This window comes from Microtus pennsylvanicus, chromosome 4 (assembly GCF_037038515.1).
Source record: "Microtus pennsylvanicus isolate mMicPen1 chromosome 4, mMicPen1.hap1, whole genome shotgun sequence".
In the NCBI taxonomy this organism is placed as follows: domain Eukaryota; kingdom Metazoa; phylum Chordata; class Mammalia; order Rodentia; family Cricetidae; genus Microtus; species Microtus pennsylvanicus.
Window position 1 is genome coordinate 8,938,398 of NC_134582.1, and position 21,316 is coordinate 8,959,713.

The window sequence follows — 21,316 nt, forward strand, 5'->3', positions numbered from 1 at the left end:
AGCGAGCTGTGTGAGCAAGTTTGGTATAACGTTTTTTCTGTTAGCCTGAAACTCTTCTGTAAAAATCTGTTTTCTAAAAGATCTAATACCCTCCCTCCCTCCAAGCCTCCCTTCTTCTCCCCTCCCCCTCCCTCACCAGCCCTGTGTATATGTTTTTTGGATATGTGTTTTGGGAAAGATGTAAGATATGGGAGTAACTCCCTGGCATTAGATAATCAATATGAAGACTGGGTTTTATCAATTTGTACCTTTATGAAAGCCAAGCTGGTTTCTTGGTGACTTGTAGTGCATTCCAAACTTTTCTTGTTACTTAAGCCAAGTTCTCCCATGTTGTAGACTGGATGTCTGTCTATATTTGGCAGTACTGGTGGTCACAGGCCTGAGACTCTAAACTTAATGACCCTCGGAGGCAGGTGACAAGCCACTGAGATATGTAAAATTTCCCTTGCACTCCCTCCAAACATCCTTCTCTTCCCCATGTGCAGAAAGTTGATGGTGAGTTCTGGATTCGGATAAGTCTGTGTTAGGACTAATTTCAATTCAAGGAAGTTAGCTGAGCTCCATGGTAGTCACGGGGAGAAAGGCAGGAAACTGAGCACCTGGCTCGGTGCCGGGCTCAACGTGGGACTCCTTCAATATTTGTTTTGAGAATGAATGAGAAAAGCTAACACATGGTCCTGGTTCAGTAGGAAGACATGGTGTAAGAAGAAGGCTAAATATCGATTAATTCTCCAGTGCAAATACAGGACAGACTATGTGCTGCTGTTAGGGAGAAACCAGCAGGGTCAAGGGGCAGAAGAGTTAACATTTGAATGGAAGGCCAGGGACAGCATTCAGAAAGAGGACTAACTGCCTGAATTCATAAATACCAGGCAGGATGTGCTAAGATGTAGGATACCAATTTAAAAAATTAATAGAAGTCTAAAAATGCCTTACTATTTGATTATGAGTGAATTCCTGGAAAATCTGCAAGCTCTGGAATCAAAATGAGTATTATGTGGTGTTGTATCTTTTTCCTTCTCTCTAGCGCAGGAAAGTTGCCTTTGGATAAAGGAAAAGTACAAAAATATTCTCCCTATCCGGCACCAGAGGCAACACTCTCTCTGACACTTACAGAAATAATTGAGTGAGACACACACCTGTAGGCCATGCATAGCTGTAGTTTCTGGGGTCCATCCATCATCTGTTAGGCAGACAGATGAACGATATGGGAAGACCTAAAGCAATGGATGTAATCACTTGTTGCAATGAAGAATACAGATACCCTATTGTATAAATTGATATTTTAGTAAAAGCAGCATGCATTTGAGTTCCCCGAGTCAAGCCCACAAGAGTTAAAAGGGCAGTCGTTAACTCTGACGTTATTCAGCCCTTTGAAAAATAAAGACCTCAAAATCTGGCGGGGGTGGAAATGAAGATTAATGTGGTTCAAAACTCAGAACTCAGGACCAATAAAATTGAACTTTGCAAATTTAAATGAAAGATTTGCAGCTATGCTCAGAAACGTTTCTCCACAGTGGTGTTCAGTTATGGTGGCAATGTGTGTCAAAGTGTTTAAAGGAGCCTTCGTTTCATACGAGCCAAGAATATGGGCACTATTGAAAATGTGCAATTTTTTAAGTGTGGCCTTTTAAGTGCTGTGCTTTCTGACTGCAGAAATTAATCAGCTCAAGGTTTTGGAACTAAACACTTCATATATGCAAAATTGGTTTAAGTTGGGTACTAATTTGAGAGGCACTTTAGAGGATAGGCAGAGTCATCAGAACAGAATGTAGCCTAGAATTTGTCTTGTAGAAAACACAGATGAAGAATTTGAGGATCAGAGACAACCTGATAGTGTGAGCCCTTTTACAGATTTCTCCAGGAGAGTCAGAGCTTTATCTAAAGTCAGAGAACTGTGGGTTGAGAAGCCGAGACTAGAAGCATGGTTCCTCCTAACTTCCAGGTCAACATCTCCTGTAAGTAAGCTTGAGTATTACATAAACAAGGTTATTTTTTTAAACCAAAAGGAAAACAAGACCAGTAGTTTCTTGCAATTCATGGTCTTCAAGCATGGTCAACAAGGATTTATTTCACCTTGGCGTGCACATTTAAGATGTAGAAATATTCTTAAAGTCAAGGTGCTGCATACTTTGTCTTCTTTGTTGCTGTTTGTTTTTTTCCCAAAATAACACTATACAAGATTTGAGAGGGGAAAAAAAAGAAATAGAGCCCCTTGGGAGAGTGTTCAAACCCTGTTCCTCGCTTAACTGTCAAGCTGTGAGTCTTAACTGATGCATCTCAAGCCTTTTGACACGGGTGCCATTTCCGTCCAGCTTCCCCACTATCTGCTCAGGACTTCTTTGTCTTTGCTTTTGTTCCAGTGCTAGGAATTGAACCTAGAACCTCCCCCAAGGAATTCTATAGACTCTTGACTCTTTTGTGCCTCTGAAATATTCACACAACTCTGTTTAGACGTATGCAAATCAAACATTTGCAGATCATAAGCTAGAAAGAAATTTATTTTCAGACAATTCTTTCATGTCATAATTTACCATTTATTAAAGAGAGAAACAAGGATTACATACTAATAAGGTAGATGTGCTTGTTTGTTTTTACATAGTGTTGACTCCCATTTGAATACTTGATACTTTCAGACGCAGATCAGCTTCAACATTTCCCACTGTTGATCGATGTTTTCACCTTATGACCATCAATGCTGAAAACAGTGATTTACATAAATACGTAGTATGAAATGGCAGAAGTCTGGTTAGGGTATTTTAGAATGGCTAAGAAATCTGTCTTAATCCCAAGCCAAAATTCACTGAATTTTTTTTTTCATGACACACAAGTCAGTAATCTAAAAGCAAATTTTGAAATCATGCCTCCTAACACAACACACTTCTATACATATACTATAATAAATACAAAGATACTAATTTGATCAAGGCTATCCAGAAATGATGGCAGAGAAATACCAGAAATCTTTGTTTTCTGTAACTAAATCTTGATGCTTCTATGACTGGAAAAAACTTTAATGTGCTGTGTAAAAAATGCAATTCATAACACATAGCAGTCTTACCTGAGAGTCCAGGTGTTTCAGCAGGCATGTCTTGATGTCGTATGATGTGACGGCCTGTGTAATACATAATGCACATGCCATGAGTTCAGAACCAAGGCAATGGGGCATCCAGCATACAATACAAGCATGTGTGTGGGATGATTCATTACTCGTTTGGTTTTTAATTACTTTTGCTGTTGAGTGTTCAAAAACTTTCTACTGCTGAGATTTTATTTTTGAGATTATTATGTAATGACAACATTTTGCCCTTCCTTTTCCTCCTTCCAAACTCACCTTTATACCCTCCCTACTCTCCTTCACAGCCCCCATACTCAGATATAAGACCACAGATTAAGGTCCCAGGCAGTAGTTTAAGAAGCTGGGGTTGAGACCGGGTTCTGGGGCTTGATCCATACCACAGCAAACAAGAGCGAGCATTTGCTGAAATAGCATGGGGTGAAGTGATTTTCCTCAGTTTACAATAGCTGTTTCTCCCAATTTGCTATTTAACAAAAGCTTAGAGCAGCAACTCCAGACCTCAGAAAACATTTTTCCCCCAGAAAATCCCTCTTGACAATGCAATCTGGGATGCATCCCACAGAGTTCTGGTGGCCATGCACGGGAGCTGTAGGCTTCTGATGTTCACTCTCTTTGGACTTCTGCCCTTTGTCCAAATTCCTCAGGCCACTCAGACTCCTCTGCCCTCTTTACAGCATCCCTAGCAATGTTCCTGTGGGCTCCTAGCTTCTCTCAGCTGCATTGCTGCTGCCTTTAGTTGTTCAAAGCCATGGGTGATTTTTCCAACCTGTAAACTTGTCAGTGCTTGGCGCCGTATCATGATGGTCAATGAAGTCAAGAATTCTGAAAACCTAGAGACCAGGACTTCAAAACTGCCTGAGCAAATGAAGGATGTCAGCTTCACACCTCATTCCAGGAGCTCCGTGTGGCTACACAACTCTCCGCATGGCTATGAAATTTCCTACAGTTCAATCAGTGATGAACTAGAGGATGCGTAGATAACCGTGGTCCAGCCTTGACTGTGGGAATTTATCACAAGTCAGGAAACATTAGCCATTATTAACTGTGGCCCTGGAACTGTCCTCTTAGGTTTGAAGCCCACCCATTTCTATTCATCCCCAGCAAGTTTTCCTAGATGCACAATCAGAGAAAGATAAGATCTGGGGTTGAGTGCTAAACAACCGAATGAATTCTGTTGATTATTTTTAAGCATAAACACCCTTTAGGGTAGTAAACTTTAATCGTTCTTGATCCTGTAGAGATATCGCTGACATCAACTCATTAAGTGCATATTCAGGACATATTTACTCTTCAAAACATCAACTCTGAGAGAATGAGATAATTCATAGGCAAATGATTTTCTCAAAATGATTCCAAATTGTATTTAATGTATTATATCAATGAAACAAAAATATTCTATTGCTATTAAATTTTTCTACCAATTTTGCAATTTTAACAATGGTTTAAGGGACACAGACTGACTGAGTTTGCATGCATTTTTTTTTTAAATTTTCCTTATGTTCCACACATATGATAATATAAGTTCTGACTTGTTTGTTTTTCAACGTTTCTCATTGGCAGATGAAGGTTATGAAGAGAGACATAAACCCAAACAGGGTTTTCTTGAGAATATGGATAGCCATCTTCCTTATTAAAGGCTCGGTGATCTTGCATACCAGAGTGCTTTGCACTTGGTAATGAGTCTAAGTCTTTGAACATCCTCATTCATCAGCTCTGCTTGGAAGAGATTTAAATTTTCATATCTAAGGGATTTTTATAGGTTACAACGTATACTTTTCAGCAACCAAATTACTAAATAGTGAGTAAAATTCCAATCAATTAGCAAAAAAATGTTCTTTCCATAATGGGAGTTGTTTGTTTTTTATTTAAGTGTTAATTTGGGGCCTATAGGGTCTTTATCCTATAAGGAATTTAAGTATTTTACATGTGTTTTAGGTCCCAGCCCATGAATACACAAAACCATGAGTCAAACTCTCATTTTATTAAGAAAGTTGCCCAAGTCATCTTTTGTTGTAATGGGGCTGCTTGTTTGTTCCTAACTGCTCAGCTCGTATTAACCACACAGAAACTGTATTAATTAAATCACTGCTTGGCCCATTCGCTCTAGCTTCTTATTGGCTAACTCTTACATATTAATTTAACCCATTTTTATTCATCTGTGTATGGCCATGTGGCTGTGGCTTACCATGTAAAGTTGTAGCATCTGTCTCTGGTGGGGCTACATGGCTTCTTCCTGACTCCACCTTCTTTCTCCCAGCATTCAGTTTAGTTTTCCCCACCTACCTATATTCTGCCTTTCACAGACCCAAGACAGTTTCTTTACTAACCAGTGGTATTCACAGCATACAGAGGGGATTCCCACATCGATCGTGTAGAAGGAAGTCATTGTATACAATCTACAGTGAAATAACAGCTTATTGTGATATATAAAATATCTCATGGGGATTATTTATCTCATTAAAAAATACTTTGATTTAACTTTTTTTGTTTAAAAATCTTGTCCTACTAAAATTAACCATGTGGACTGACCTGCTATAGCGCCAGAACACAAGCTTGGTTGACAACACCATGAAAACAGTGGAGTGGTAAGATGCTCCACTGACCCCTGAATGCCTGTGGTCTCCCTTTCTGTTCTTGGGACCTCATATCAAATTATGGAAGATGAATGTACAGGCCAAGTGAGGACACCATTCTGCTCCCATATATAATGCATTCAAATGCTTCATTTAATTCTTAATTTTTAGATAAAGTATCGATAATGTGAACATAAACTGCCAGTGATATTCCTGTAGCCAAATAGATTTGCTTCCTCTCAGGGAACTGTGCTGTCCTCTGGGAGGCTGGAGAGGGAGACAAGAGTTGGACAACAGACCAGATGTCAGGGGCAGGAGAGCACAAGGCAAGGCTGGAGAATACCTATGAGGAGACACAGGCAGATGCACAAGGCCACTTGATCTTTGGTGTCTTCTCCTACTTCAGAGAAAGGTGAACATATGACTGCATGTGCCATTGCCTCACCTCTCTGTCAGGCAAACCCTCTACTGTCTGTGTGAAATGAGAACCAAGCAAAGCGCTCCGAGCTATTACAGTCGAGAATGGATGGTCTTCAACAGTAAACTCCCATGCTGGCCATGGCTTCAAAGAAACACTAAAGTCCAAAATAAATTGAAGAAAACGAAAGCATTACCCGTCGTGATAACCTCCTTATCTCTGATTCTTAAAAATTAATTAACTGTGTTCTTTGACAATTTCATACAGAAATGTAATTTGTCCAAATTGCTTTCAGACCCACCATCTTTTGCCTTCCTCCAACCTCTGTCAATGCCTCCTTTCCCTCAATCTTGTCTATCTGCTTTCAAATTTTTTTTTAGGCATCCATTGAGTTTAACCAAGGCCCTCTGCAGGAGCATAGATTTGGAACCAGCCCTTGGAGCCTGGCAGGCTCACCAGTGGGTACACAGCTGAACACAATAACCCCTCTTTCCCGCATTTATCAGTAGTTAATAGTTCAACAAGGAGGGGTAGCACTCCATAAGCATCTTCTTCAATCATGACTGATAGTTGGCAGGTCCAGTTCTGGGCAGGCCCAGGGAAGGTAACCCTTCCAGCTATAAACGCACGGTTGTACAAGGTGTGTCATACCCAGAAAACCATACCTCTACAGTGTTTCTCCTGGTTTCCCAGTTCTTATGTTCCTTCTGTTCTGTCTTCCTGAGCTTTTAGTGGTGTGAATGTCCTGTTTAGAACTCAACCAGCCCTTACCGTGAGCATCCTGAGCCACCAAGAATCTTTGTATTTCCTGATGTTGACTGCAAAAAGGATCTTCCCTGATTAAAGCTGAGAGTAGTGTTTGTCTATGGGTATAAATATGTGTAATTAAAAAGGTGATTTAATGCCACTCTAATTTAACTAAACAACACAAGGAAATTCCTCCCCTAGAGCTTGTGACCTCTCCAGCCCCTCACCAGGGTATTGTTGTTTTATTTTTCTGAGTTTGCAGTACCAAGCATGAGTTCCCACCTGTGGAGTAGATCCTAAATCCAATCAGAGTTCCATGGTCACCTTCCTAACAGTCATAACCTTTCATTCAAAATCGCTGCCCCAAACTCTGGGAGAGGTGCTCCTGAGCACCGTTGGTATCCCCCAGCTATTATGTAGTTCCTTGCCCTGTGGGAGCTCAACTGGAAGAAACAACTTGTTGTCCTTTTCAAGGAACCTTTAAGGTCAGGGTTACAGAGGGTTTGTTTAAATCCATGGTGGAAGAAGAAATTGCACATGCCAAGGCAGGCTGTCACATGCCTCCCATAAATCATACAAAATAGCATTAAGACAAATAAAATATTATTATCGTTTCAAGCACAAAATGCAAAATTGACATTGTAGAACATTGGGTAACTGACTTCTCTTGAGCTCCCATGTGCTAAGCACACAGCAGCTGCCAGATCAGACACTGCTTCATGAATGGGCCCATGTTAGAACCTCGAAAAGTACAAAGGGAAGATGTGGTCTTTGCAAAGAACCTTCTACCATGCATCAACCTAGAAATCAATTCACACCAAAACTCTCTTTACTAGTTGAGGCAGATGGAGTTCCAACTGTCTCTATCCTGAAAGTCTTCCCTCAAATTGACGACACCTTACTTTTAGAGCCATTCTCTTAAGAAGTCCAGAAATAAATCTACCTTCTAACCAACCCACCCAAATCTGTCTTATATAACTAGACTATCTCATACAGATGGACAAAGTACGGTTTACCAACATCAGAACCAATTTGTTGAGAGACTTAATATATAACTAAGCCTGGTAGGTAGTCTCTGATGCAGCTCATGGTACTGACACTACATCTGTCAGTTTGGGAACAAGAATCACTGATAAGCCCATTCTTCCACATCCTAAAAGATGCGAGAAAATCAATAACTGCGAAAATCCAGTCCTCCAAAAAATAGGAGAGAAGAGATATTCTAAGTGTCGGCCAAAACCAGCTTACCATTTACATGGCAATTCTGGGAACCTAGAAAATGATTTCTCTTACAGAATTATAAAGAAGTGCATTTTGTATTTTGCCTGGGACAGTCATAATTATTCTTTAAGCCTAGCCAATAGCAGGCAAGATACTGGACAACGGCAGGAAGGAGGGCAAATATGGAATCAATCTTTGCAGCAAGATCCCAGAAATTACTGTCCAATAATGAAACCATTTGAAAAGAGAAAAATCTGTAAACATTTAGAGAGACAGTGAAATCATAAGCAATAAGAAGAAAGATTTGTGAATACCAAACCTTGCCAAGTCTAAAGTACTCTTCTCCCAATCTGAGATTTCAAATTTATTAGAGGAGAAATAGAATTCAGAAATCCATCCCACGTTTGGGGAAGGCAATTGATAATAAATGTAGGAAAGAATTATGGCAATCTTTAAATCCAGAAAGAAACTTCAAGACCATTCAGTTCCCAGTCCCAGGATAACATCTGAAAGCCCCATGGTGAGTCGTTCGCCTTCATTCCCAGCGTCCCTGAGCAACGGTGACATCAGCCTGGCTTCACTTTGTTGTCTGCAGGAACATTGATTCTTAACTGAAAGCTTGGATAAGAAACACAAGCACAGAATAAGCTTCAGGTGCTCTGCACATGTAGGAACCCCGAGTGTCATAGTGTCCAAAAGAGAGGGATAGTGTTATAATACCCAGCATTGAGTGGAGGTGGGATCACGGCATGATTATGGGATTGGTGCACTATAAACCTGAGAAACCATTGTTCCATGCCATTAATCCAGGAAGCACTGTGACTTGCCAGAGAAACGGGGACTCTCTCTTTCTTTCCAATGCTATGTGAATAGAACCCTTCGGAGGATGGGAGCTATAGCTTGTCCCTGTCTTAATATTCCGAGAGGAGCACTTTTGCCTCTTATCCTTTTTAACTTGAAGCCAGCATTTTGAAAACCATCAAGCATATACCGGATTATTAAACCTTGTGTACCAATACTCTCCTTCAATGATCTTAGCTCTTGATCAGTCATGTTCCTGCGATGCTTCTCCCTACTTCCCCTCCTCCTATTGTGAAGCCAGTTTCTGATAGTTTCATATTTCCTCACTCACAAGTATTTTAATCCATTTCTAAAAGACAAGGCACTGAATAATAAGAAATTGATCATAACACAATGATTACACCTAAGAAAATTAACAACAGTTATACCAAGAAATGAATGCTCAGGCAGGGTTTAATTTAAAATTTCTTTCAGGGTCTCTTTTAGCAGTTTTATTAGATTGATATTCAAATAAGATTATTTTATCTCTTCTATTGTTATAGTTAGTTTTCCACTCATCCAAATAAATTGGGGGGGGGAACACCAAGTTATTTAGGATTCACAACCATCTTTCTATTCTTGACTGAATCCCCAAATGCCTTTTACCTTTGGCATTTCACTGCTGTTCCGCTGATAGCCCTGCTGCCAAGGAAGTAGCCATTAGGCCCATCATAGCTACTAACATTGAACGAAGTATTCGGTTTCTTCGTCATTGTTGCTGCCTTTGAGCGCAAGTTGCTGTATCTCACTAGCAGCTGGCATGGGGAAGTGTAAACTATTTTCCTTTGGTTGTTGGTCTCCTCTGCCTCCTTCTCTGTGTCCGCCTTCTCCTTCCTACATATTCCAGCTAGTGTCAACCTCAGCAGGTAGCCACGCATGCCCCTGACTTCCTGATCATCCCGCCCATGTCAGTTCTTGGATTACAGGTGTGTGCCAGCACACCGGGTCCAGATCAGGGCACTTTTAACCTTCAACGACTTCTGCTGGGAAGCCCTACTTTTGAAGCTTCATAACCTTTTATGAAGTAACTTTGGAGGAAAATAAATATTGAAAACTGTCTTCGCCGAGACTTTCATTCACAGTAGCCACTGTAAGCTTTTTAGCTGAATCCTGAAGATGGAATAAAAATTCAAAGATGTGTATCTTTACATTTATATAAATGGTTTCTTTCTTTAAAAATCTTTTGTGATTTGACTTTTTGTTCGATTTTTTAAAACTTAATCATACTGCTTACCTAATATTCATCTTGTTCATATACATATGTAAATATGTGGCTCTATTTTAATATATTATCATCGATTCATTAGCTTTTACTTAGTGTTTCTGTTTTCTTCATTCTCCCATAGCATTCACTGAGCTTTGATGAAGCCTCTTCTAAGTCTTTTTGCCTCTTATTTCAAATCAGTGAAGGAGTTGATCCTGACATGCAAACACTAGAGCCCTGAGCCTGTGTGTTTTGAACCCTCTACTTCATGAAAGCGTTTCTGTCAAGTTTTACCTTGAGATAGTACAGCAAATAAAATCACCTTAGATTTATTAATATCTTGCTGTATTACTAGGTCTGTAAAATTAATACCTTCATATTGTGGATTCTTGAACAGGTAGTTCCTTGATAGAAGCTATAAACTAAAAAGAGGGAAGCTGCACATGGATTCTATATTTTAAATGATGCCTGGAGGGGCATATTTCTAACTATGCTGGTTTGCTCAGACTCTCTATGAACAAAGCAAGTTGCTTGTCTCTGACGAGGCCTGATAACAACCTCCCGTGTTACTGTATTTGCAATGCTGACCGCGTTCAAAGGGTGTGACCAGGAGACAGCAAGGAGTAGTCGCATTTGCCACCGAGGAAGCAACTCGCAATCCTGTCCATTCAAGAGACACCATGCGAGGTCCTGTGAGCGACACAAAGCCACGTGGGGACCGATAATTGAGGCACCTTTTCTTTTTACAAGACTAACTACAGAAGTTTTATTTTTCTAGTCAGAAGCTCACTCTGGCTTTGTTCTATTTTGATCTTTATAACTTATTTTAAAGATCGCTCAGTAGTTATTCATTGCTCAGTCAGTCTGGCTGACCTTTGGCCCAAAGCGGCGGCAGTTTGACCTGGCCTATGGAACTCAGCGCTTGCCGCTCCATGGAGCTAGTCGCATAAATAACTTCAAATAAAACCCTCCTGGAAGTCTGTGATGGGCCCCAGCATGATCGAGAAGCAGGGCAGCAGGGGAAGAATGAAGTGGGACTGCCCAAGGATAGAGAGAGGCGACCAAGGGCTAGGTATACTTTTGTCCTCTCTCCCTCCCTTAAGATTCTCTCAACCAATACATGAAAAAAAAAAACAGTCATGGGAACGCATAAGAAAACAACACAGTAATATGAAATATGTTCCCTTTTACGTGGGCTTTTTTGGGGGTTGGGCACACAAGGCAAGTCACGGCAGCAAAGAATTCAGTGAGGGGAGACTTAAGTCTGCAACTGACTAGCGGCCAGCACAACGACGAACAGTGTGCCTGCGTTTGCGTGCAAACACACGTAGGTGCAGATGCGTGTATGCCAGCACACAGGTATTACATACGTACGTGTCTGCTCACAGACAATAACAGGAGAATGATCCAGGGGCAAAAGGCTGCCTCTGTCTTGAAGCCATTGACACTTTATGGTGTCTGAACTTCAAAACGAAGCAGTTCTGAAGGCCATTTAGTGCCACCGTACAGGACTTCCTGAGAACTGAGGCTCGTAAAATAGAGGCGCATCTGGCCAGCAGTACATGAAAAGGGCCCTTCGCAAACAACCGTTCAGCGGGGGAGTGTAAACCATTGAGAAACACCTGGCGGATATTGCCCTTGAGGTCCCCAGAGGGTGAGGGCTAGGAAGAGCTCGCTTAATTGGGCATCATCAGGCAACTTGACAGCTCCAGAATACTGGCAAGAAAATATTAAGAGACCACACCATCCCAACTGTAGTATTCAGGCACACACACACACACACACACACACACACACACACACACACACACCGGGAAGAAGTTAGGACAAAATCCTGCACTCACAGCTTTCTAAATCCTGTCAAGCTGCTCCTAAGAGCCCTGGTACCTTTGTACGATCTCATTGAACGATGTGGGTGTGCCACGTGTAATCGTTCAAGGTCAGACAAAGGTAAATTATCAATTAATGCTTAACCGAATTTGGTCTAATGTCAAAGGGCTCAATTTAAAAAAAGAAGAAGAAATGGAATATAAAGCTTACATTGTGCTTTCTAAGAACCCAGGGAGATATGAGCCTCGGATTTCTTATCTTTCAAACAGAGCAGGGAGCAGGGAGTCAAAGATGGCAGTAAAAGCCTCATTTCCCAGGATTCAGGATGGCTGAGGCAAAAGGATCCAAAGTTCGAGGACAGTCTGCCCTACATAACAAGACTTGGTCTTAAGAAACACAAAGTGAAATAAAAATACCAACCATAATATTTTACATAGCTGTGAGGACAGAAGAAATCATTAATAATAATAATAATAGTGTAAGTAATGCTTCACACATGACTTGTTCAGCCAATGCTTTTATTATTTTCTATTTAAATAGAGAAACAATATATGGACCGCATGAGCTCAACCTCTCCCCTCTTGTCTCCTGCAGCCAGCTCCTCGCTGAAGAAGCGATTCAAGAGGCGGGAGATTGAAGCCATCCAGTGTGAAGTGCGGAAGATGTGTCACTACACCAAGCTTTTGTCCACCAAGAAGAATCTGGACCATGTGAACAAGATCCTAAAGGCCAAGCGGCTGCAGAGACAATCAAAGACTGGCAACAACTTCGTCAAGAAGAGGCGAGGTCGGCCTCGGAAGCAGCCCACCCAGTTCGATGAGGACTCCAGAGACCAAATGCCCGTGCTGGAAAAGTGCATCGACCTACCCAGCAAGAGAGGCCAGAAGCCTAGCCTGAGCCCCCTTGCGCTGGAGCCGGCTGCGAGCCAGGACGCCGTGATGGCCACCATCGAGGCTGTCATCCACATGGCACGGGAGGCGCCGCCGCTGCCCCCTCCACCGCCACCACCGCTGCCGCCGCCACCACCTCCACCCCCACCACCGCCACCGCTGCCCAAGACCGTGAGAGGCGGGAAGAGGAAACACAGACCGCAGCCCCCAGCACAGCCCACGCAGCCCCCTCCACAGCCCCTTCCCCAGGAAGAGGAGGTAAAGGCCAAAAGGTCAAGGAAATCTCGAGCCAGCGAGAGTGATGTCCTTCCCTAGGGCAGGCCTGGGCTGCGGGATCCAGGCAGGAACTGATGCAGGGGAGGTCAGCAGCCAGGGTGGGGCCAATGCCCTGCCACAGGGACACCCCGCCCCTCTCTTCAGTGGGCAAGCAGGATGGGCAGAGGACAGGGTGGAGCCATGGGAGTTCTTGGGGTAGCAAAGCAAGGGGACAGCCCCCCCAAAAGCAGCATTCTGTGCTACACAACATTTCCCAACCCAGAGCCACTCGGCCTTGGCTGGATACTAGCAGGCTGCAGAAGAAGGAGGAGCAGGAGCATAAAGCTGGTACTTTCTGATGGCCACCTGACCCCTGACCCCTGACCCCCACCTCATCCCAGGTGCACCCTTGATTCCGATTTAATTTGCTGGTCAGAAAACAAAAAAAATCAAATGGGGAATGTCCTCCACTAGCAAACATTCCAAGGGGGAGCTAAGCTGCAAGTTTACCAGCTGGCTTGTAAGCCACTTCCACGTAATTGGCTTTTATTTCTTTTGGTTTGCAAACTCGGCTAGGCTTTGGGGCACCAACATTATCTACAAGTGACCTGAAAGATGCATCTTTCCGTTAACAACACAATTGCTCAAATGGACTCTTGTGATCAGAAGGTGGAATTGGACTGATAGGCGACCTTAGATCTGCTCGTGTTCCTGTCTCGTACACTGATTTTGCATTGTCTGTTCCTGCTTTTCCTTTGCGTTGTATTTTCATGTACTCCCGTTAACTAGCTGCCTTCTATTTCGTGGTACACATCTACGCAATGTGAACTTTCCCCGTGGCTGTCCTGGCTTTCTGCCTCAAGGGAACGGCTTTGAATCCCAATCATTGTGAAACATAACTCAGTATAGATACAAGCTTTTTAATAAGTGACTCGGAGCAGCCAAGGGAGATGTTGACCCAAGCGTCAGCCAGGTTATTTTTATACTTAAAACATACCAGTGACACATAGAAGGATAAAATGGTTTTAATACCCCACAGCAAGTGGAATAACTGATCAGCCACCAAATATCAAAATCTCACACGCACCAGATAGAAAACCGTCTAACAATGCCTTCGTACCTGATTATTCTCATGCAAAGAGCTGGCATAGGTTGTTGGGGGAAAAAAAGACAGACAGACAGACAGTAGAGGTTCATTATCTCTTAATAATTATTTCTTAAAACTAAAGGGGAGTAAGTGTTCTTATCTAAATAAAATAAAAATTAAAGTATTGAAAGGGTGTCACCACTCCAATTGTATCAAGCCACCTTGGACAAAGTATCCAAACTGTGGTTGCCTTAATACACTAAAGCGTTGCTGTACATAATGTAATTATAAACCTATCAGTCTGCATGGATGCAAACTGTGTGTGACAAATCGTCTTTTAAATGGTCAATTTCAACTGTACATTTCTCATCCACGTTGTTCTCTAGCCGCTGGTTTAGTGTGGACAGATATTCCGTCTATCACCCATTTCCAAAGCCCGAGGAAAACATGTGAAGGCTCAGAATGAATCCCCCTGCCGCAGGTGTTTTTAAAAGGCCGATGTGGACATTTCAGATAAGTCTTTTCAATCTCATCCCTTACTCCTCCCCTTAACTTCCTCAAGACATCAAATACCTGGCAAGGTAGCTTGCACTAAAGGAAACACAGTGATTTTCACTTTCTAAGGAGAATTAGGATATCTGGTTTACCTCCAATTTAAGTTGGGATCAGTTAAGAAACGCAATATCACTTCAGGACATGGTTTCTCCTCTCAGAGAGAGATGGATTTTGGGGGGGTAACATACGTGAATAAGTGGGTAGTACTGAGGACTGAAGAAAATTTGAAAATCTCAAGTTAATATGCTTGTAAATATCACTGCTGTGTGGCAGCACCAACAGTTGCTTGGAATCACAGAGCCATCCTATTCTGTCCTATCGAAATGGACTTCATGTCATTTGCCGCCTGCGCGGTCACTCTCATTTAATCCTAGCAATACGTATGTGTAAAGGACTGTGCTTATTTCTAGCTTTTATCCTATATATTCCGTTTATGACCTGGGTTGACCTATGGCATTTCACATAATTTGAACAGCAAAATCTAAACAGCCATTTTCAATCTGTCACTCCCGAGCCATGTCTGAGCAGCTCCAGAGTCACGGGGAGGAAGGCAGAGATCGGCCCCTTTCCCCCAATCATTGCTACGAAAGAGCAGCCATTCCCGTTCCAATTAAGCCATAAAGAGGGTTCTCTTCCTGTTGGACTTTGAAAACCATTTGTTTTTCTCCATTCATTCTTGTTGTAGTATACAGTACCCCAACTAAGCCTATAAGCAGTCTAACCCTCCTCCCAGAGGACAAAGAGCTCACTCAGAGAACGCCCAGCATTTCATGGTATTAACCTACTATCAGTGATTAGCTCAAAAAAAGTTTGGGTTAGAATCTCAAAACCAATAAAAAAAATTCCAGGAGACTATAGTGGACCTGCAACTTCACACATGAATTGGGGTGTACTGCTGACCCCGGAGTGAAATGTAAGTCCAATGCAAATCCCTGCTCGTCAACTCGGAAAACTGTTTGGAAAACTAGGGGACCGGAAAGAGCTATCCTAAAGAGCAGCTGGCCGCGGAAGTGAGCCCATTCATCCACACAGTGGATCCCCACGCCCCGTGATTCCCTCGCTGCTGCTTACTTTTTTCTTTTCATTTTCCATGAACCTAACTCAACGCATTGCTACAGCTCCTTCTGTATTCCCTAACTACCCCTTACCCTCTCCTTTGCTGGCCAGGTCCCTCCATGAAACCAATTGAATTCCCACATCTAGTTGGTTTTAGAGCCAAGAAGAGAACCCAGCTCTTGATTTCAATTATGGAGGTTCTTAACCACACAACACTGCCTTCTGGGGATGCATTTCTACTTTAAGAGGTGTCATTTGGGATCCTCAAGACTCCATTTACAGACCCACAAAATATTTTGTAACGATCCCTGGCTTTTAATTTCTCTTCGTTTTAGAATACCCCTTCAGCAAGTAAGTAGAACCCCACTTACACTACAAGGATACCAATTAGAGATGAGAAGGTGAAACGCATGCGCAAACGCTCCTTGGCGCTGATGGGTCTTCAATCTGCCTTTCCAAGGGACTAGAAAGCCATCTGCTTTTCGACCCCTCATCTCAAATGAGAGGAACAGAAGGTCACCTTCCTCAAATAGCCCCGCTGTGGCTACCGGTCTAGGAAGAAGGGTCAGAGGAAGGGAAATCATGGAGGGTTGCTTTGTGACGCCACAGGACCAGGACTGAACAGCCACTGGCAGCCTAGCGGAGGTGACCAAGGGCTGGCAGTAGAGTAGTGTTTTAACTTGGCTGCTGTCTGCAGTGGGAGGCCATGTTCAATGGCAGTCAAAATTTGTGTTCTGCACATTGCTGTATCTATAAATACGATAAGCAAGTGTTGGCAGAATTATAGTATAAGGTGGTATATTATAAGCTGATCATAAAGGGTTTGGTATTAGGACTTAAGTAGAAAATCTTACTCCTGGCTTGTTATTCAACAATAATCAGATAGTGAGCTTGTGGAGTGTACTTTTTCCTATCACTAGGCAGGTTGACCTGGGAACTGTCTCAAGTCTATACAGATATTTCCAAAGCCTTTAAATGCCAACTGTAGCATAGACAGGGAGTGGCAGGAGCCGAAATGCCTCAAAAGCCATTTAAGTGTTATGTCGCAGGATTTTCTGTCCTGCTCATTATGTAAAAGTACATAAATATAGACATTTTCCTCAACACTACCCTATCTTATCACAATGGTCCAAATGCCAGCGCTTACAGATAATGTCATCACAGTGCCTAGAAACTCAAACTGTAACATACCGTAGCATCTTCTTGCTGTTTCTTCACGTTTCTTTCCACAAAGCAAGGCTCCCTCTGCCTCGTGTTTCTAAAAGAGTTCACCCCACTGAGGAGCCTGCCTTCCCTATCGGACTCAGTCACTGGGGAACAGTCACAGAAGCACATATCAACCAAGGAAGAAACTTCCTGGATATCTGTCTCCCACTTGCCCAGGTATAATAAACACTAAAGAGGGGGAAATTGAAGAGCTGCCTACTGGTCAACTTGGAAGGGTAGTTCTGCCCTGGATTGGTGTCTTTCTTTTTCTTCCTTTTTTTTTTTAAAAAAAAATCTATTTCTTAAATAATAATAAATGCACATGATGTGTTAAATATGTACATATATATTTCAAAAAATGGGCACAAGATTGTCTTACAAGTCCTTCTGGCTAATTTTTAGTTTGTATTCATAAGTGGTTTTTAAAAGCCTTTTTTAAAGTGTAATTTGCATGTCCTACTTTGATTGTATGTAAACATATTTTAGAACAAAAATGTATTTGTATTTTATTGAATATAGAGGCAAGAAAATTGTACATTGTTTGAAACGTTCTTTTGTAACAGTTTTTATTCATAAAGCATTTTTGTACATTTAAATGAACATGGACTTGCTGTCATTTGAGGCGTAGCGACATCTGGCATGCTTTACTGTCATGCTCTCCCATGGTCTTAGATGTTGGGTTTTAAACATTTTTTTCTAAAAGAAAGCTCGCTCGGTGTCTTCGCTACCAGATCAGGTTAGCACAGTGCAGAGCACTTAACTATTAAAAAAAAAAGTTGGTCCTATTCATATGTTATTCATTGTGTGAAATTAAAGACATTCAATTCAGTCTAAGATGAGTTGTGAATTCTTTTGTCTTATTTTCCATCTGGTTCCCATCACTAAGCAGTTTAATAGCCCTTGAGGGTCTCTTCTCACACCAAGTGGATACACAGTCATTGACAAAATTTTAACCCAATATCTGTCTATGGAAAAGGCACTGTGAACAAAATTTGAGTCTGATTTACAGAGTTTGTGTTCAGAAAATTCTTCCCTACCTGGATATCCTGCGGAGGTTCATTCACATCAATGCAGACTTCCTGTGGCAGCCAATCTCAGCATGTTGGAGACCTAGCGTAGCCTAAAGATTTAGAAGAACATACTGGTGGGAGTGAAATTCTCACCCCAAAGTTTCCATGGCTTTATATTCCTGAGGAAAAAGTCCCTCTCTGGACTTTAGTATTACTTCAGTGACAGAAGGGAAGGGCCTTGTAACAAATGCCAGTTACTGTTTGCCTACGGTTGCCTACACTGTGTTCCTTTCTGCTGAAAGAAGGTACATGGCTTCCCCTTGACCCATAGAGTAGCCCTCCTCAGCAATATGACAAAGGGTATAAGGAGGAGAACGTCTCAAAGAAAATGTGAACACAGATGTTTTTTTCTTCCCAGCTTTCCTGTTCCCAATTTTTATTTTGTGTTTGGAAACCTGTTTCAGATTGTAGGCTGTAAATTCTTTCTTGTTTATAAACATACAGGCATAATGGGCTTCTTTTTGCCTTCTTTCTCTCATCTTCTAAGACTGAAAGTCCCAAAGCTGCCAAGACAGACAAGCAAGGATATGAGCAGGTCCCCATGCCCTCGAAGTCTGTGTGACTCTCGTGACTTCAATCAACTTATGTTGTATATAGAGCACCTGCAGAAAGTAATAGTGGTCAGGTGTGTTGAGGGGAAACTTCCAGAAGCCAACCCTCGGGGTGGATGGAACACTGATCCTGGAGGGCTGGGGACTGGGAGAACTCCCAACTTCTCTGGGAGAGCTCTTCCTCTTCTCTGTAGACTGCCTTGTATTAAACCAAGAAATATTAAAACCACAACCTTTCTAATTCTGGTGCACAGGTTGATATTTCCAAAATCAGTAATGACATCTGAGAGTCTCCCTAATGCCTCCCCATCAGCTTCTCAAACAGAAGTAAAGGTCCCACTCTGCCTCAACTCCAGGGTTTTCATTCAAGCAACAGTGTGCTCGGTGGTTCTCAGCAGAGCGCCACACGTCTGTCCCTGTGGTTGGCGTGAATCTCAGTCCAGAAATAGATAAGTAGAATCAATGCTTTCCAACTTTTCCCTAAGTCATTTCTTTGTTAATTTTCGTAGCTATGTCACCATCCCATTCTACTGGCCAGACAATCTGAGTTCCAACACCAAGAAATCGTCTTTCCAGCCTTCAGAAGTTAGGCTAATGAAGGCCTCGAGCCTCTGCATTTCCCAGTCTCTGGGGATTTTTAACTCCAAGGCCAGAAAGAACGTAGTTGGGGATGGGGTTTTGTTGGTGTGATGTTTCTGGGTTGTTTTGTTTTGTCAATTTTCATCCAGATCTCTGTGCAGCCTCACCTGGCTTCTGACTCTCCACAGTTCTCCTTCCATGGAAGGGCTGGGATTTAGGTGGGCGCCTTCACATCCAAATGAAGAACATATCTCTCATCTCTTTTGTCCTCTGTCTTTAAAGTCAGATCCATCCTCTGAAAGGATGAGCATGATGAACCACCCTATATTAGGGTGCTAAGCGTCAGCGTGTTAGAAATCAGTTACCACCTTAAAAACCTACTTAGCGTGAGACAGGGAGCGGGACAGTGTGGTTTGCAGAGGCGAAGGATGGTCCCTGGCCCTAATAGGCTCTTTTTAGGTCAGATGGGTTAGCCAGCGGGTGAGATGGGTGTGAAATGGAAGGGATCCCACACGAGGCTGCACATCTTTAATGCCAACATGGATTTTTGTTGGAAATGTCAATATCCAGATTTTTAGTTCTTTTTTTGTCAGATTTTTAGTTCTTATAACGCTGTGGCAATATACTTTCTTGTCATGAAAGCTTTTAATTTCTAAGATGAAATTAGAGAAAATACTAGTTCCAAAGTGTTATTCACATTCACATATGGTAAAGCTGGGATCCACCAAATGAGAAATGTTACAGTCTTCAAACAGAAACCACACACATTCTTCTATTAAGCTTGATATTTTAAAATGTAATTAGCTTCTTTTCAGTAGACACTGCGTTGGGGTAAGAGTCCAGAGACCTGGGAAATATTTTTGCTTGGTTACTAAGGAATTCTGTCCCTGGGAGTAAAATGTCCTGAAGCTATCACCTGCCTGCTTTATAAAATGGGAGTAAAACAGAGAAGCCAGTCATGTCCCTTAAGGCTGAGTGTCTCCTCACCTTTGAACTTCCTCAATAAAGCCCTGCCTTGATCTTTCAACTTCATGCTTCCCTATTTCATGAAGCCAGTGACATTCTGAATTGTTAGCTCAGCAGCAGATCCTGTTCTAATACAACTGAGAGATAGGAAGATGTCGTGGGGAAAATATGAAGTCATATATTCAAGCCCACATGCCCACCCTCCCTCCCTGTCTCCCTTTCTTCCTTTGACAGCACATTGCCACGAAACACATCCATAAGGATGAATAAGAAAAACAGCCCATTGAGGTTTCCTATTTGTTGAGCTCCTCCCATCTCAGCCTCCATAGTGCTAAGATTAAAGGTAAATGCCACCACACCTGGGTCACTGAAATCTATTCAAGGTTCCCCACCTAGATAATGATTATTCTGCCCATTATCTGCCTCTCTGAATTCTAATTACCTTTACGGCTTTATTCAAACTTCAGCTCCTCCCAGAAGTCATGTGACCACACACACAATCATCTCTTCTTGTACCACTTGCTCACTCACTGGCCTCATTAATTCCCTATACAATGGTGTATAATTATCGCTCAGTGGTTGTCATGCCAAGTTACAGGTTGCTCCCTATACAAGGGAACCTGGTTGAAAAGAAAATGGAGGTAAAACCCAGCCTGGATTCCCCTCACCTAGCTGTATGTCTTGGAGGGATGTCTGCTTCAAGGGGACATCCTTTTTCCCATCCTCACATAACTAACAGAAAAAGAAAAAAACAAAAAAAGGGGGGGGGTGGAATAAGGGAGACAGAGACAGTGGCAGAGACCAGATGAGATGACATAAGACAGAAAGAGAGGTCTCATGTAGGTCCTGGAAAATGTAGGTCAGTCAACTTCTGTACCAAATTCTTCCACCTTCTTTGCCCTCTCAGACCTGGCAGACTGCTTGCTCCTGAAAAGGCCAGTTTTAATCCACCAATATATGCACACGCACGCACACATACATACATACACGCTCATATACACACACAAACACATACACACACATTCACATACACACAAACACACGTATTTTACTCAGTAATATTTTGAATCTATTCTCAAATTAAACAACTGATATAGCACTTTGCCGAGAAAGATGGAACAACAACAACAACAAAAACAGCAGAACCAGAAGCAGACCATAGTGAGGTTCTTTAATAATGATCAAATTC

General features: G+C 42.2%; 1 protein-coding gene across 1 annotated transcript in view; it reads left to right on the top strand.

Annotated features, from left to right (window-relative positions):
- Setbp1 (SET binding protein 1) overlaps nt 1-17,789 on the top strand; it is a 336,450-nt gene extending 318,661 nt beyond the window's left edge. Inside the window, exon 6 of the mRNA XM_075968205.1 lies at nt 12,507-17,789. Within this exon, the coding sequence (XP_075824320.1) occupies nt 12,507-13,117 (611 nt within the window). The 3' untranslated portion in view covers nt 13,118-17,789. The remainder of the gene's footprint in view (nt 1-12,506) is intronic.
- Nucleotides 17,790-21,316: the final 3,527 nt, after the last annotated feature.